Source organism: Gekko japonicus, unplaced genomic scaffold, assembly GCF_001447785.1.
Source record: "Gekko japonicus isolate JY-2015 unplaced genomic scaffold, Gekko_japonicus_V1.1 scaffold10, whole genome shotgun sequence".
Lineage (NCBI taxonomy): Eukaryota > Metazoa > Chordata > Lepidosauria > Squamata > Gekkonidae > Gekko > Gekko japonicus.
This window is the reverse complement of record NW_015167526.1, coordinates 3,054,935-3,071,708: the sequence shown is the minus strand read 5'-3', so window position 1 is coordinate 3,071,708 and position 16,774 is coordinate 3,054,935. Positions and strand designations below refer to the sequence as shown.

The 16,774-nt window shown below is 51.9% G+C and overlaps 1 protein-coding gene and 1 non-coding gene across 2 annotated transcripts in view; one reads left to right on the top strand and one right to left on the bottom strand.

Annotated features, from left to right (window-relative positions):
• The window catches only part of CUX2 (cut-like homeobox 2), a 110,144-nt gene that overhangs the window by 79,480 nt on the left and 13,890 nt on the right, over positions 1-16,774 (top strand). The window contains exons 10-16 of the mRNA XM_015413250.1: positions 286-344; positions 2,915-2,963; positions 3,088-3,187; positions 6,111-6,773; positions 7,625-7,738; positions 11,844-12,619; positions 15,152-15,299. Of these exons, the coding sequence (XP_015268736.1) occupies positions 286-344; positions 2,915-2,963; positions 3,088-3,187; positions 6,111-6,773; positions 7,625-7,738; positions 11,844-12,619; positions 15,152-15,299 (1,909 nt within the window). The remainder of the gene's footprint in view (positions 1-285; positions 345-2,914; positions 2,964-3,087; positions 3,188-6,110; positions 6,774-7,624; positions 7,739-11,843; positions 12,620-15,151; positions 15,300-16,774) is intronic.
• On the bottom strand, positions 11,445-11,516 carry TRNAG-GCC. Its single transcript has one exon. It is a non-coding gene; the product is annotated as a tRNA-Gly (tRNA).

Genomic DNA, 16,774 nt, shown 5'->3' with positions numbered 1-16,774 from the left:
CCGGGAGAGGGCGGGGTTTGGGGAGGGGAGGGGCCTCAGCCTGTCCTAATGCCCTAGACTCCGCCCTCCAAAGCAGCCATTTTCTCCAGGGGAGCTGATTTCTCTCAGCTGGGGGATCAGTGGCAAAAGAGGGAGATCTCCAGGCCCCACCTGGAGGCTGGCGACCCTGGGGGGCATTGGGTGGGCCACTGTGAGAACCAGCACAGCATGCTGGATTCGATGGAGCCCTTGGGCCTGATCCAGCATAAGTTGTTCTCATGCAGTTCTTCCTTTCCACCCTCCTAGAAACTGGAAGACAAACTGAGAGCCCAGTCGGATTACGAGGAGATCAAGACGGAACTGAGGTAGCCCCGCCCACCCGTTGCCGCGGCTTTTGCGTGTTCTGCTTTTTCCAACGCTTGGGGGCTTCTGGGTAACCTCCGGAGCAGTCATTGGCTCCTTGACGCCGAGAAGCAGGGCTTTTTTCTTTTTTTGTAGAAAAAGCCCAGCAGGAACTCATTAGCATTATAGGCCACACCCAACAGCAGAAACCCATTAGCGTATTAGGTCACACCCCTGACAGTGCAGCTCATTAGCCTATTAGGCCACACCCCCGTGCCTTCCCTTGGCTTGCCCGGGTGCCCCGCGGCTGCAGGGAGCCCAGGCAAGCCGGCCCTTGGACAGGCCAGGGAAGGCACGGGGAGGCATTTAAATGCCTCCCTGATCCTTCCAGGGCCCCCCCTGGCCCACCCACCTCAGAGTCGCTGGGGGGGGTTCGCTCTCCAGGCCCTCCCCTCTGTAGCCACGCACGCAGAGGTTTTGGCTATAGTGGGCGTGGCCAACTCTGAAGCCAGCCGGAACTCCGTTCCTGTGCGTTCCTGCCCCAAAATAGCCCTGCTGAGAAGTCAGTCCTGGGTTATTGCCCAGATGTTCAGTTTCGGTGCTGCTGGACCATGGTGCCTTTTTCTGCCGGGTCACTAGGAGACAGCTACAGTGAATCCACCCAGCCTGGTGGATCTAAGGAAACTGCTGCACATCCATGGAGGTCACAACAAATGCTCCCTCTAAGCTGTGGAGTCTTGTGAGCAGAAATTCTACTTTGTGAGCTCCTGGCATTAAAGCTGTGAGCGAGCGATTGGGCTCCTGCATGAATTAGTTTGTTCTGGAGCCCTCCTTCCTGAGCCGAGACAGAAATGTGTGAGCCAGAAGCTAAAAAACTGTGGGCTAGCTCACATTAACTCAGCTTAGAGGGAACACTGGTCACAAGCAGAGGCAGTCCCCAGTGAAGCTGTCACCTCGAATAGAGCTTGTCTTCTCAACGGCAGCATGGGAGTGCTTAACCTTGGGCTCGTTCACATTTTCATTTTTGCGGCTGCTCCGTCCCTATTCCTTTGGGGTTTTTTTCCTTTTCTCCACATGTTTTGCTCCCTCTGGTGGTCAATTTGATATTGCACCGCTGTTTGTTCGACATATTTCCCATATGCTGGACATACAGTGATAGAGCTACCAGATGTCCTCTTTTTAGAGGACACGTCCCCTTTTTTGTGTGTCTGTCCTCTTTGAGTAGCGGTGATCACAGCTTAAATAGTAGGAGTATTTAAAAGGAGATTGGTTGTAGTGATCATTAGTTTGAAGTAGTCAGTCAGGAAATACATCCTGTTTTTTGCTTTTCAAAATATGGTGGCCCTATACAGTGGTGTAATATCAAATCGACCACTAGAATGTGCGCAGAAGAGGAAGAGAAACCCGAAGCAGTAGCAATACATCATCACAATCTGGCTTGCCACTGCCCAGCAAGGTAGGCCTGGACGCTGAGGCTTTGAGACGGAGAAAAGGAGTGGCTTTCCTAAGGCCATCTACTGAGCTCTTGGCAGAGGCAAAATTCGAACGGGGGGCCTTTGAGGCTTCACAGTTGTACTGCCTGGCGAGCTTAGCCATGCAGTGAGCCATAGGGTTGCCAGGTCTGGGTTGGAAAATACCTGGAGACTTTGGGGGTGGAGCCAGGAGAGGGCGGGGTTTGGGGAGGGGAGGGGCCTCAGCATAGTACAATGCCATACAGTCCACCCTTCCAAGCAGCCATTTTCTCCAGGGGAGCTGATCTCTGTCGGCTGAGGATCAGTTGTAAAAGCGGGAGATCCCCAGGCCCCACCTGGAGGCTGGCAACCCTAGTGAGCCATGCATGCTGAGACCCACGTGAAAGCCCCTCTCCACCCCACCACTAATGCTGGGAGGGGAGTGCTGTGGCTCAGTGGCAGAGTATCTGCTCGGCATGCCGAAGGTCCCAGGTTCAGTCCCCGGCATCTCCAGCTGGACGGATCAGGTGGCAGGTGATGCAAAAAACGTCCGCCCGATACCTTCAAGTGCCGCTGCCGATCTGAGTAGACCAAGCCTGACGGTGACTGGCTGATGGTCCAATTCAGTAGGAGGCAGCGTCGCGTGTATATTTGTGTGTTGCCCTCTCTCTTCCAAAACCCAGCAAATACCGTGCTACAGACAATCACAAAGTATCTCAAGTAATTTTGTTTTGTTTTGATATTATTTTTTCTATATTTCTCATAGATTATACACCAGTACGTTAATTATCACGTAAACATTAACACATAGAAAGAATCATATATCCAAACACCTAAGTACCGTCTTTCTATATATCACAAAAGATACTGCGCAACCCCTTTATTAATGCCAGTCCTCCTTCATTGTACAGAAGTTTTAAGAGGGAGGGCTCCTTTAAGTCTGTTTTGAACAGAGGTCCAGACATCCTCCTGTTTCAGTGTCTTCCTCGGGGAGTTCAACAGATATTTCCAAGCACCAGGTTGCCAAGTACCAAAATATTTATCCAGACTTCACCAATGAACGCTGCCAAAAGTCTCTCTTCGTGAGCGCAAGGCTTCCTCCAAAGTGAAAAGCACTCTCTCTCTCTCTCTCTCTCTCCCAGCATCCTGAAGGCGATGAAGCTGGCTTCCTCTAACTGCGGCCTTTCGCAGGCAAGTGCTCACGGCGCGAAGGGTTGGCTCAGAAAACGTTCGCGAAATCCCATGACCTTTTTGACGAAAGCTTGCCAAATCTTGCTCTTTCTTTCTTTTCCTTTTTTTTTTAAACTTACTTTAGAGCATATCAAAATCCGGCGATGCTTTGCTTCTGGGGAAAGAATCCTTCTACTCACCTCCGAAGTTCCTGCTGGAAAAACCAAACCTCGTGCACAATACTGGTAGGTTGGAGATATGATGTTGGAGCAGCAAGCAGTGTTCCCTCTAGGGTTACCAATAGGGTTGCCAAGTCTGGGTTGGAAAATACCTGGAGACTTTGGGGGTGGAGCCACGAGAGGGCGTGGTTTGGGGAGGAGAGAGGCCTCAACATAATACAATGCCACAGAGTCCACCCTTCAAAGCATCAATTTTCTCCAGGGGAGCTAATCTCTGTCGGCTGGGGATCAGTTGTAAAAGCGGGAGATCCCCAGGCCCCACCTGGAGGCTGGCAACCCTATTTACCAAGTACCTACCTTTGAATCAGCGGGGGGACCCTGGTTCACGGCCGGAACATCCCTCGGTGGAACACCTCTCCGCTGCACCATGCCGTCGCCCAGACGTGACGCCAGCACGCTGGGCACGTAGCTGGGCGACGCTCTGGCAATGGAGCTGGAAACTCGATGGTACCATCGAGTTTCCAGCTCCATTGCCAGAGCGTCGCCCAGCTACGTGCCCAGCGTGCTGGCGTCACGTCTGGGCGACGGCATGGTGCAGCGTGTTTGTTTTCCGTGCGGGAATGTTCCTGACAAGACGTATGTGTCCCCCGCCAATTCAAGGTAAGTACTTGGTAAGCCTAGTTCCCTCTAAGCTGAGTCAGTGTGAGCTAGCTTGTGGTTTTTTAGCCTCCAGCTCACACCTTTTTGCCTTAGCTCAGGAAGGAGGGCTCCAGAGCACGCTACTTTATGCAGCAGCCAGATTGCTCACTCGCGACTTTCGTGCCAGAAGCTCACAAAGTAGAATTTTTGCTCGCAAGACTCCACAGCTTAGAGGGAGCCTTGGCAGGGAGCATTAAAACAGAGTTTTTTAAAAGTCTCTTTTTAAAAATTTAAGCATTTTAAAATTTTATTATTATATCACACACACACACACAGAAAAAAATACAGCATTTACATATTAGAAAAGGGGAGAAAAAGTGTCTTATATCTCTCAAAACTCCAGAAAGATTTTTAAAAGGTCTGGATGACCATTTAAAGAAATGGGTAACTTTAAGAAAGAGATTTTGAGGCGTGCAGCATCGATTTGAATCATTTCATGCCACCGTCTATATGCGTTCTAAAATTGCAGGCACAAAACATTACAACTCAGAGCAAGTCAGATACAAAAGAACAGTTTTCCATGAATGTCTGCAGTACAACACTCACCGGCTGGGGGAAGCACACAGGGGGAAAGAAAGACAAAAAAATGAAATAGCTCCTGGCAGAGAAGACAGCTAATTTTCTGAACAGTTTTTTAAAAAAAGTTTCCTTTGGTGTTCGCAGGGGGGAGAGTTTGCCCCTCACAAAGACAGCTGCCCCCCTCCTGAGAACGTAACACAAATTGTGATGACTCTAACAAAGGGTTCGAACAGTCTCTCCTTATAGGCAGATGTATACCTACCCGGGCAACGGAGAATTCAGTGACAACAGTGTTCCCTCTAAGCTGAGTGTGAGCTAGCTCACAGTTTTTTGTGCCTCCCATCTCACACATTTTTTTCTCAGCTCAGGAAGGACGGCTCCAGAGCAAACTAATTTATGCAGTAGCCAAATCGCTCGCTCCCAACTTTAATGCCAGTCGCTCACAAAAGAGAATTTTTGCTCACAAGATTCCACAGCTGGGAGGGTGAATGAAATTTTATGACGGCATCCAGCCAGAGAGGTTTAAACTGTAGCTGGGAGAAGAGCAGGACCTTTTCTGTTGTGGCCCCAAGAGAAAGACCCTCCCTGCTTCCAGAAGAAGCGCAAGGCCAATATTTTTTTGCTGTTCTTTTGTGCCTTAGAGAAGAGCAAGCAGTACCTGCAGGTTGTTTCTGCTGTTGTAAAACTTTTGTTTTGGTGGATATGTTGTTTTCTATACTATACTGTTTTTGAATCGCCACTGTTTTGTTGGGTATGTTTGTTTGTTTTTGGAACTTCTTTGACAGGAGAGGCGGCATATAAAGACTGTGAATAAATATGTCGAAGGCCTGAAACATGCAGTGTTATACGTGACGGCCAGTTACCCAAGGGCAAATGCATGATTTTCCCTTGAGTGATGAAAGTTTTTCTCCAGTATTGCCCTTGTCTAAACCACGCACAGATGTGCAGTTTCTCATAGTCATTGGTCCTTGTATGAGCATTCTGAGCTCCTGACTCAACCAGAAGAAACAAACTAACAGACTCATTAAAGGCCCTTACAAATCCAAAGCGCTCCTCTACAGAAGAAGCTGCCTCTGCTGTCTCTCTGTATGATGAGCCAGTCTGTCCTTGCCTCTTTCTGGTCGGCCTCCACTGGGAGGATAAGGAATTCAGCCAGATCTCTGCGTTAGAACAGATTGGATCTTTCAAGCACAACCGATGTAGGGACACGGCGGACTTCACTGTCCCCCAGATTAGGCTGTCTGTGGCATCTCTGTATGAGTTACTGTCCGCTTGTGTGGGAACCCAGGGGGGTGGCCAATTCTTGCACGGTCGAAAACATAAACCTTTTTGGGGTAGGAGCATAATGGTGTACCACTGCTGCTGGAAAATATTACGTTAATTTTTTTTAAGCCTTGAACATCTAGAGAAACAGCCCCCTCCCATTCTTCTGCTGTTGTTGTTGCTGCTGCTGCTGTTAGGCATTCAGTCTTATCCTACTCTTGGCGATTCGGCGGGCCAGCTCTCTCCACGGTTTCCGACCTTGTACTGTTTCTTTGAGCTGTTCCATGCTCAGGCTGGTGTCGACTGTTATGGTGTCTAGCCACCGTGTTCTTTGGCGGCCCGGTTTCCTTTTGCCGCTAACCAATCCAAGCATAATTGCTTTTTCTAGGTGTCCAGATTTCTTCTGGGTGTCTAGATTTCATCAAATGTCCTCAGAATAATAATAATGAGAACTTTTCCGGGAAAGCTATAGTTGGTGCGTATCTCTCCTTCTCTCTCTGGTCTCTAGAGGAGGACCCCTCGGAGGACGAGTCGGTGAAGGACTCCGTGGGCACGGACCAGTCCTACTCTTCCCCCCAGCAGCTCTCGCACACGCCCAGGGAAGACTCCGCCTCCCCCACCCTCATCCAGCCCCTGCTGGGTCCCACCCTGGCTCAGGAAGTACCACGGACCTTCTCGCTGTCTCCCTTCCCTAGCCTGGGCACCGCCGAACGGATCCCATTGGACTCCCTTCTCCCCAAACAGATGGGGCCTCCCCCATACAAGAGCGAGAACAGTGGGGTGGTGGCCTTCCCGTCCCCTTTCTACGCCGCCAAAGGGGCCGTGTTGTCCGGCAACCCCAGCCAAACCCTCCCGGCCAGCGAGGTGAGCCCGCCCGGCGACCAGTCCGAAGGCAGCAGTTTGGCTGGTTCGGCGGACGAGGAGCAGCTGGATACGGCCGAGATTGCTTTCCAAGTGAAGGAGCAGCTCCTGAAGCACAACATCGGCCAGCGAGTCTTCGGGCACTACGTCCTCGGCCTCTCGCAAGGCTCCGTCAGCGAGATCCTGGCCAGGCCGAAGCCGTGGCGCAAGCTCACCGTCAAGGGCAAAGAGCCGTTCATCAAGATGAAGCAGTTTCTCTCCGACGAGCAGAACGTCTTGGCTCTGAGGACCATTCAGGTGCGCCAGAGAGGTGAGTGGACCAGGTAGGAAGTTGGCGGGCCGCTACGGCTGGTGGTCTCCTTTTGGCACTGAGGGAATAAGGACAGATGGAACCCTCCCAGCACCTTCGCCTTGGAGAGCCAGTTTGATGTAGTGGTTAAGTGCGCAGACTCTAAGCTGGGAGAACCGGGTTTGATACCACACTCCTCCTCCACTTGCACCTGGCTGGATGACCTTCGGCCAGCCATCGTTCTGTCAGAGCTGTTCTTGAAAAAAGAGCAGTTTCTGTCAGGGCTCTCTCAGCCCCACCTCCCTCGCAGGGTGTCTGTTATGGGGAGGGGAAGGGAAAGGAGTTTGTAAGCCGCTCTGAGACTCCTTTGGGTAGTGCAGGGCGGGGTATAAATCCAATCTTTTCTTCTTCTTCTTTTATTAAAGGCTTGGGAGCTGGAGATAGGGTCTCCTTCCCCAAACCCCCCATTTTGACCCGCGGCTTCGCCCGATTTTCCCCGCGGTTTCGTGATCCTAAAAAAACAGGATTACGAAACCGCAGGGGAAATCGGGCGAAGCCGCAGGTCAGAATGTGGTGGCGCGGCTTCGAGTGGGAAATTGGCCGATAGAAGCGGGGCAAAGGGAGGCGCGACCGCGGTGCAGCTCGTGTGTGAAATTGGTCCTATTCTGTTTCTTCAACCCTGGGCAAGGCCTCCTAAGCTCTAGTCAGCACCTCTAAAGGCGGCTTCTATGTAACAGGACCAACAGTGGCAAAGCAATAAATATCTCAAAATAAATTTGAGACTCTCTGTTCACTCCATTCACGTTGTGCAAGTTGAGCTGGTTCAAAGCAGAGGGCAGCGGTGAGCCTCGCTCTTGTGTTTCTGGGATCAGGTAGCATCACGCCGAGGATCAGGACGCCGGAGACGGGCTCCGACGACGCCATCAAGAACATCCTGGAACAAGCCAAGAAAGAGATTGAGTCGCAGAAAGGTACGGGGCCGGGCGGTCTGCGTGAACCTCATGCAGCGGCTTCTGTCTCACTTGTTCTGCTCCCTCTACGCTGTGGAGTCCCGTGAGCAAAAATTCCCCCTTGTGAGCGACCGGCATTAAAGTTGTGAGCGAGCGGTTTGGCTGCCGCATCAGTTAGTTTGCTCTGGAGCCATCCTCCCTGGCTCAGACAGAACTGTGTGAGCTGGAGGCTAAAAAAACCTGTGAGATGGCTCACACTAGCTCAGCTTAGAGGGAACACTGGCAGGGGTCCCCAGCCTTTTATTTATTTATTTATTTATTCATTCATTCATTCTTCACATTTCTACCCCGCCCTCCCAGCCGAGGCCGGCTCAGGGCGGCTTACATAACAATCGGCTCAGGGCGGCTTACGTAAAATTCTGAGCCAGCGAGCACCTGGAGACTCCTGACAGAAGGTGGTGGGCGGCAGGGGTCATTTCCTGCAGAAGCGCACAGGAGCGGAGCTCCGGCAGTAAAGCCCCCCCCCCTGCTCCCAGCAGCCCTCAGCCAGAGCAAGAAGCAGCCAGGTAAGCTGCAGAGCCCCCCCCCCCGGCCCAAAACAGTCCAGTGGCACCTTTAAGACCAAGTTTTATTCAGGTACAAGCTCTCCCTCCTCTGTGAGGGCAGATCTGCATGTTCTCCCCCCCCCCCCCAATAGCTAGCAATCCAAAACAGTCCAGTGGAGCCTGAGCGGTGGGTGTTGCCTTCTGAACCACTTCCGGTGATGTCAGGGGGTGTGGCATATGCAAATAAGCTATGCTAATGAGTTATGTTAATGAGCTCCTGCACCTCTTTTCTTACGAAATGACCCCTGGTGAGCGGAATCACGAAATGGCTGCTGCCGGAGGCCGAGCGGGCCACAGAATATCCGGGAGCGAGGTTGTATATAACTCTAATAGTAACTCTGCAACACGTCAGGCTGAATCTGTTTAAAAGGAGGCCTTCCGATGTGCACCGTTAGAAGCCCTGATGGATAAAGCCTCCCCCCCCCCTTCTAAAACAGGGGTGTCGAACTCATTTGTTACAAGGGCCGGATCTGACATTTATTTATTTATTTATCAAACTTATACCCCGCCCTCCCCGCAACCGGGCTCAGGGCAGCTTCCATAAATACATAAATACATTAAAACACACAATATTCACCATACAATAAAACATTATAAATACAAAGTGCGGACGGCAGATTAAAATTAGTCTAGATGGTATATTACAAGAATAAATTGCCACTGCCCAGATGGTCAGCGATGTTTTCTGTCTTAGACCATTTGTTGTTAAAACCACGGGCCATGTTCAGTTGTAACGACCTACAGTGGGAGCCTGCAGTGGCGGGAGCCTGCAGTAGCGGCGGCCCCTACTTAAATGCCTGGCGGAAGAGCTCCGTCTTGCAGGCCCTGCGGAACTGCAAAAGGTCCCGCAGGGCCCTGAACTCCTCCGGGAACTTATTCCACCAGGTAGGGGCCGCCACTGAGAAAGCTCCAGCCCTGGTAATGGCTAACTTGGCCTCCCTCGGGCCAGGGAGGGTCAACTGGTTTTGTCACTTTGTCGGGCTGGGCCGTGTGTGTCATAATACCAGGTACCAGAGATATAAACTGTATAAAGGACAGCAGCTTCTAAGCTCAGAGTTGGAGTATCTTCACTGAAAGGCCCCATGGGCTGGGAGGGGAGTGCAGAGGAAGACTCACCTGGGCGGTGTTAAATAGTGGGTTCCATGGAGGAGCAGACCCCAAGTCTACTTTATTAGTGGCTTCAGCAAGAGCAAGGCTGAACTCCAGGGTGGCAGCCCTGTTTAAATAGCATGCAGTTGACGCACCCAAACACACCCCACTCCCAACGATAGGCTGTTTACATAACATCACTTCTTGATTGGTTACTTCCAGACTCCTGGTGGGCTATTGTTCTTGGCCTCCAAGCTCAACCCGTCCCTGGCAGAGCAGTCCTGGAATGTTTCAGTCCCGATACATAACAGATGGACTGGAGACCCAGCAGTGCAGCACTGGGCAGCAGTGTTCCCTCTAAGCTGAGTTAGTGTGAGCTAGCTCGCAGTTTTTTAGCCTCCAGCTCACACATTTTTGCCTTAGCTCAGGAAGGGACCGCTCCAGAGCAAACTAATTTATTCAGTAGCCAAATCGCTCGCTCACAACTTTCATGCCAATAGCTCACAAAGTAGAATTTTTGCTCACAAGACTCCACAGCTTAGAGGGAGCATTGCTGGGCAGACGCTCCCATGTTGCTTGACTGCTGCAGATGAGGGGTATAAATCCAATCTCTTCTTCTTCCTCTGGAGGCACAACAACAGGGCACTGAGAGCCAGTTTGGTGTAGTGTTTAAGTGCGCAGACTCTAATCTGGGAGAACTGGGTTTGATTCTCCGCTCCTCCACTTGCATCTGCTGGATGACCTTGGGCAAGCCGTAGTTCTGATAAGAGCTGTTCTTGAAAAAGAGCAGTTTCTATCAGAGCTCTCTCAGCCTCACCTACCTCGCAGGGTGTCTGTTGTTGGGAGAGGAAGGGAAAGGAGTTTTTAAGCCGCTCTGAGACTCCCTTGGGGAGTGAAGGGCGGGATATAAACCCAATCTTTTTCTTATTATTATTATTACGGTTGTATACAGATGAGCTCTTAAAGCAGGTTGCTTCCTTACTTCAGCATTCTTGATGTTCAAGTGTGGCAGATTTAACCTTTTAAAACGACCACTTTGGGGTGGCTGAAATTTTGCGAGAGAGGAGAGATAACTCACATAGGATTTCTCAGAGTCCAAATTGGTGTGGTGCGTACTGCCCTCTGCTGGTGTCTTCCATGTAAGAATTTGACTGCCTCTGATGGGGTCCCCCGTGTATTGTGGGGCTGGGCACGCATTCTGGCTTCGTAGGAACTGTGCAGCACAATAGAAACCCTCTAGTTGTGAGTCAGCCCCCACCCAGGGAGCTCATGGTTTGGAATGCCTGTATGTATTTTTATTCAACGTAGATCCTGCTTCTCCCTCTCCTGCCAGTTTAGTGTAGTGGGTTAGGAGCGCGGACTCTAATCTGGGAGAACCGGGTTTGATTCCCCGCTCCTCCACATGCAGCTGCTGGTGTGACCCTGGGTCAGTCACAAGTTCTCTCAGAGCTGTTCTCAAGGGCAGTTCTCTCAGAGCTCTCTCAGCCCCACCTACCTCACACGGTGTCTGTTGCGGGAAGAGGATGGGAAAGGAGATAGTATGCCGCTCTGAGAATCCTTCGGGTAGTGAAGGGCGGGGTATAAATCCAATCTCCTCTTCTTCTTCCATCTGTTCCCCCAAACGATCTTGGAAGTGGCCCTTATAAGCTGCCTCATACTGATTCAGACCCTCAGTCCATCAAGGTCAGTGTTGTCCACTCAAACCGGCAGCGACTCTCCCGGGTCTCAGGCTGAGGTCTTTCACCTCACCTTCCGCCTGGCCCTTTCTAACTGGAGATGCCGGCGATTGAACCCGGGACCTTCTGCATGCCAAGCAGGTGCTCTGCCACTGAGCTACAGCCCCACTTCGTGACTCTCCAGAGTCTCAGGCAGAGGCCTTTCACCTCACCTTCCGCCTGGCCCTTTCTAACTGGAGATGCCGGCGATTGAACCCGGGACCTTCTGCATGCCAAGCAGGTGCTCTGCCACTGAGCTACAGCCCCACTTCGTGACTCTCCAGAGTCTCAGGCAGAGGCCTTTCACCTCACCTTCCGCCTGGTCCTTTTAGCTGGAGATGCCGGGGGTTGAACCCGGGACCTTCTGCATGGCAAGCAGGTGCTCTGACACTGAGCTACAGCCCCACTTCGTGACTCTCCAGAGTCTCAGGCAGAGGCCTTTCACCTCACCTTCCGCCTGGTCCTTTTAGCTGGAGATGCCGGGGGTTGAACCCGGGACCTTCTGCATGCCAAGCAGGTGCTCTGCCACTGAGCTACAGCCCCACTTCGTGACTCTCCAGAGTCTCAGGCAGAGGCCTTTCACCTCACCTTCCGCCTGGTCCTTTTAGCTGGAGATGCCGGGGACTGAACCGGCGACCTTCTGCATGCCAAGCAGAGGCTCTTCCGCTGAGCCACAGCCCCTCCCCACCTGCTCCCCACCCTCACTCGTGTCTTTGGCTGCTCCTTCCACAGGGGATTCCAAGAACTCCTCGGCCCCCCAAGCAGTGGCCAACGGCACCGGCGGGAGCAACTCGGAAGACGCCATCAAGAGCATTCTGGAGCAAGCCCGCCGGGAGATGCAGGCGCAGCAGCAAGCCCTGCTGGAGATCGAGTCGGGCAGCGCCGGCCGGACCCTGGCCACGCCGCCCGCGGAGCGCTCCACCCTGGCGGCCGTCAGCCAGAACATCGTCCAGGCCTACATCAAGCAGGAGGAGGGGATGCTGGGCCCCAACGCCGGCGGCAGCGCGGCTCAGGGGCCCCTGACGGTGCTCTCCCCCGCCGCCTTTGTGCAGAGCATCATCCGCAAGGTCAAGTCCGAAATCGGGGACGCCGGCTCGTATTTCGACCAGCACTGGGCGTCGGAGAGGAGCCTGCTGAGCCGCCCGTACACCTCGGTGTCGCCCTCCCTCTCCTCCTCCTCCAGCTACTCCAGCATGGCCAACGGGCGGGGGTGGCAGCGAGGGGAAGCCGGCGACACCGTCCCGAACGAGGAAGACCTCCCGACCTCCGAGGACGAGCCGCACAGGGGGCTGGAGGTCAAAGCGGAAGGGGCCGAGCCCCAGGGCGCCGCCCGCCTGGCTTACTACCCGTCCTACGTGCCACGGACCCTCAAGCCCACCGTCCCGCCCTTGACCCCGGAGCAGTACGAGATGTACATGTACAGGGAAGTGGACACCTTGGAGCTGACGCGGCAGGTCAAGGAGAAGCTGGCCAAGAACGGGATCTGCCAGCGGATCTTCGGGGAGAAGGTATCTCGGCCTCGCTGGGAAATCGGGGCCTAGTCAGTAGCTGGAGACCAAGTAGCTGAAATGCCCCGTCGCTATAGTGGGGCATTTGGGGCCCCGCCCCCTTAATTAAAGGCCCTGCCCCACAAACAGCCATGCCAGAAATCTTATTTTTGCACGTTTCCCAAAGGCTCACGGGAATGCTTTTGAAAGACTCACCATGACCTAGGGGGGTATGGAGCAGGACTGGGCTAGCAGAAAGGGGGATTGTTGGAGATGCATAGTACTTGGATGGGAGGCCCCCAAGGAAGCCCAGGGTTGCTACACAGAGGCAGGCAACCACAAACCGCCTCTGTTCATCTCTTCCCTTGAAAACCCCGTGGGGTTGCCATAAGTCAGCTGTGACTTGTCTAGAGATGTAACATTTCTGGAAATTTTGAAGCTCGGGAAAAAATCCCGTTTTTCCCCCCGTTTTTTTTTGGGGGGGGGGACGGAAATTTTCGGAAAAACTGAAAAAAATGCTACATTAGCACTTCTTTTTTCTTTTCCAGATTGAAAGTCATTCTGTTACTTTAGGAACATAAAATATGACTACGGACATTTTTACTTGGCATGAAATTATCACAACTGGCATATTAAAAATATAGTGCATCCAAACAATTATTACAAACAGAATACCCACCCACGTGCAAAAACAAAACTGAAACCTTTTTCTTTTCTTGTGACAGTAGCACCTCCTAAAGGAAGACATGCATCTTGTTCTTGCATTGGAGAGTTCAGTTGGTAACCTAGGACTTGCTTGTCCTCAGTGCACAGAAATTAGATCAATCTGATACCATACATATCTTTTATAAAGGATTTGGAAAATATTTGAACACCTTCTCTTAAAATATTTCATTCATCACATTAAAATAAAATGTTCCATAATCAATTTTTCTTCTATTCTTTTTTCAATTTTTCCAGTTTTTTGGAAAAAAACAAAAAAGGCTTCGGGGGAAAAACGGTTTTTCCACGAATTTTCCCGGTGTTTTTCCGGGCCTTCACATCTCTAGACTTGACGGAGCTTTCCACCCCCACCTAAGGCTGCGGCATTGCCGAAACCGAGCAGGGGGATACCTCCAGTCGCCTGGACCGGAGGCCGGTGGGAGCGCCACATAAAAATGGGATGGACAAATAATTAGCAGATATTTTTAAAACGTGGAAAGATTTCCCAACAGTCCGCTTAAGAGTGAGGAGAGAACTAATGAGTGAGACCAGCCCAAGACTAGGGAGGCGGGGTGATCAGTGTTCCCTCTAAGCTGAGTTAGTGTGAGCTAGCTCACAGTTTTTTAGCCTCCGGCTCACAGATTTTTGTCTTAGCTCAGGAAGGATGTGGCTCCAGAGCAAACCAATTCATGCAGCAGCCAAATCGCTCGCTCACAACTTTAATGCCAGTAGCTCACAAAGTAGAATTTTTGCTCACAGGACTCCACAGCTTAGAGGGAGCCTTGGTGATGGTGCGGGCCCGGAAACACTGGGAAACACAAATGACGTTCTCTCCGTTCGTTTGCAGTTTGTTGCATGTGAGGGCAAGCGATCCTTTCTGCTCCCAGACTGCCCTGCCCTCCTCTGAGCGCCATCTTTATTTTCCTTCTTTTTCTGCTGTGACTTGAACAGCCAGCCATACACATACACACAAACACACAGAGAGAGAGACGTAGCACATGCCGAGTTTCCTGACATGGAGACAGTGATGGGAGACACTGCCAGTTTGGGTGTAGTGGTTAGGAGCGCGGACTCTAATCTGGGAGAACCGGGTTTGAGTCCCCACTCTTCCACATGCAGCTGCTGGTGTGACCTTGGGTCAGTCACAAGTTCTCTCAGAGCTGTTCTCTCAGGAGCAGTCCTCGAAAGAGCTCTCTCAGCCCCGCCTACCTCACAGGACGCCTGTTGTGGGGAGGGGAAGGGAAAGGAGATTGTAAGCCGCTCTGAGACTCCTTCGGGTAGTGAAGGGTGGGGGTATAAATCCCATTTCTTCTTCTTCGTCTCTGCTCCAGTCATGGAATCCCATTCCCCAAGAGTCCCCTCAGGATTTCCACAGAGCTTTCTTTCCCTCACGGGTGGCTTTTGACTGGGCAGCCTTCTCTGGAGCTCCATGACGTCTCCCGAGAACCACCTCTGAACGTTTTGCTAGATTTCTGTCTCCCACAAGAGCAATGCTCCCTCTAAGCTGTGGTATCTTGTGAGCAAAAATTCTACTTTGTGAGCTCCTGGCATTAAAGTTGTGAGCGAGCGATTTGGCTACCGCACAAATTAGTTTGCTCCGGAGCCATCCCTTCCCGAGCTAAGGCAGAAATGTGTGAGCCGGAGGCTAAAAAGCTGCGAGCTGGCTCACATCAACTCAGCTTAGAGGGAACACTGCACCAGAGATGTTTGATGCGGCGGCCTTCTCCGTAACTCCTCCCGGGAATTCCCCTCGGTGCCCCGGCAGAGCCCGTTGCCTCTTGTGCCGTTGTGTCGCTGTGTTAACAGTTGGTCCTGTGCGCGGACCCAGCCCGTCTCTCTCCCCCGCTGCAGGTGCTGGGGCTGTCGCAAGGGAGCGTGAGCGACATGCTCTCTCGGCCCAAGCCGTGGAGCAAGCTGACCCAGAAGGGGCGAGAGCCTTTCATCCGGATGCAGCTCTGGCTGACGGACCAGCTGGGCCAAGGGATCAGCCAGCAGGCTGGCCAGCCGCACGGTAGGTATCCCGCGGGTGCTGTTCGGGGGGGCCGTCTCCGTAAGGCCGGGCTGAGTGCCTGGCTCTCGGGTCGGTCCCGCCTGTCTTCTGCAGTGGTACGTTCTAGTCTAGGGAGGGAAGGCGGCGTGGAATTGCCCGATCTCTTTAAATATCTGAAAGGCCGTCATTTGGAGGAGGGCCAGGAGCTGTTCCAGTGGGCAGCAGAGGAGAGGACCCGAAGCAACGGGTTTAAGTTACATGCAGGAAGGTATCGGCTGGATATCAGGAAACACTTTTTCACAGAGTGGCTCAGAGGTGGAATCAGCTGCCCAGGGAGGTGGTGAGCTCCCCTTCACTGGCAGCTTTCAAGAAGAGGAGGATATTTGTCAGAGACAGGGGTAATTTCGTAGAAAAAGAGGTGCAGGGGCTCATTAGCATACCTCATTAGCATATGCCACACCCCCTGGCATCACCGGAAGCGTCAATACAAAGTGAAATGCTGCATAAGTTCACACAAAGAAATTAATGCTGAAATCCAACTTCCATGTTGTTTATAATTCTTGTATTTCAACAGGTGGACATCATCCAGACACCAGAGTGTCGACAAGATGTACAGAACGGGACGAACTTCTCGAGTTTTGCCGTTCGTTTCGAGAACAATTTTTATCAGACTTCAATTTCCAGTGGTCCTTTCACAGTCTAATTCACCACTAAGGTATCCAAACATTCAGGAAGGCTAATGGTTGGTGATAAGAGCTGTTAGAAGCCTTCCTGAATGTTTGGATACCTTAGTGGTAAAGAGATGTTATAATTGCAGTGTAAAATGAATATACAAATTGCAATGATTTCAATCAAGTCTGACGTTGTGATGTTTTAATTATAGAATGTTTGGATACCTTAGTGGTGAATTAGACTGTGAAAGGACCACTGGAAATTGTATGTACAAATGATAACAATTTTTTATTGCAAAATTATATTATCAGATTTTCTGGAGTGAATGTTTCCTATCACATATCATGTTTATTTTTGATAGGAAGTTTGATAAGGAACGTGCAGATCTGTCCTCGCAGAGGAGGGAGAGCTTGTACCTGAATAAAACTTGGTCTTAAAGGTGCCACTGGACTGTTTTGGGCCGGGGGAGGGGGGGCTCTGCAACTTACCTGGCTGCTTCTTGCTCTGACTGAGCGCTGCTGGGAGCAGGGGGCGGGGCTTGTTGCATGTGCTGGCCCCCTGGGCTCTTTGCTGCCGGAGCTCCGCTCCTGTGCGCTCCTGCAGGAAATTACCCCTGGTCAGAGATGCTTTAGGCTAGTCCTGCATTGGGCAGAGGGTCGAACTAGATGGTCTGTATGGCCCCTTCCAGCACTATGATTCTATGATCTCAGAAGCTACGCTGGGTCGGTACTTGGAAGGGAGACCACCGAGGAAGACTCTGCAGAGGAAGGCCGGGGAAAACTGCCTCCCGCTTGCCCTGAAAGCCCCTTGCT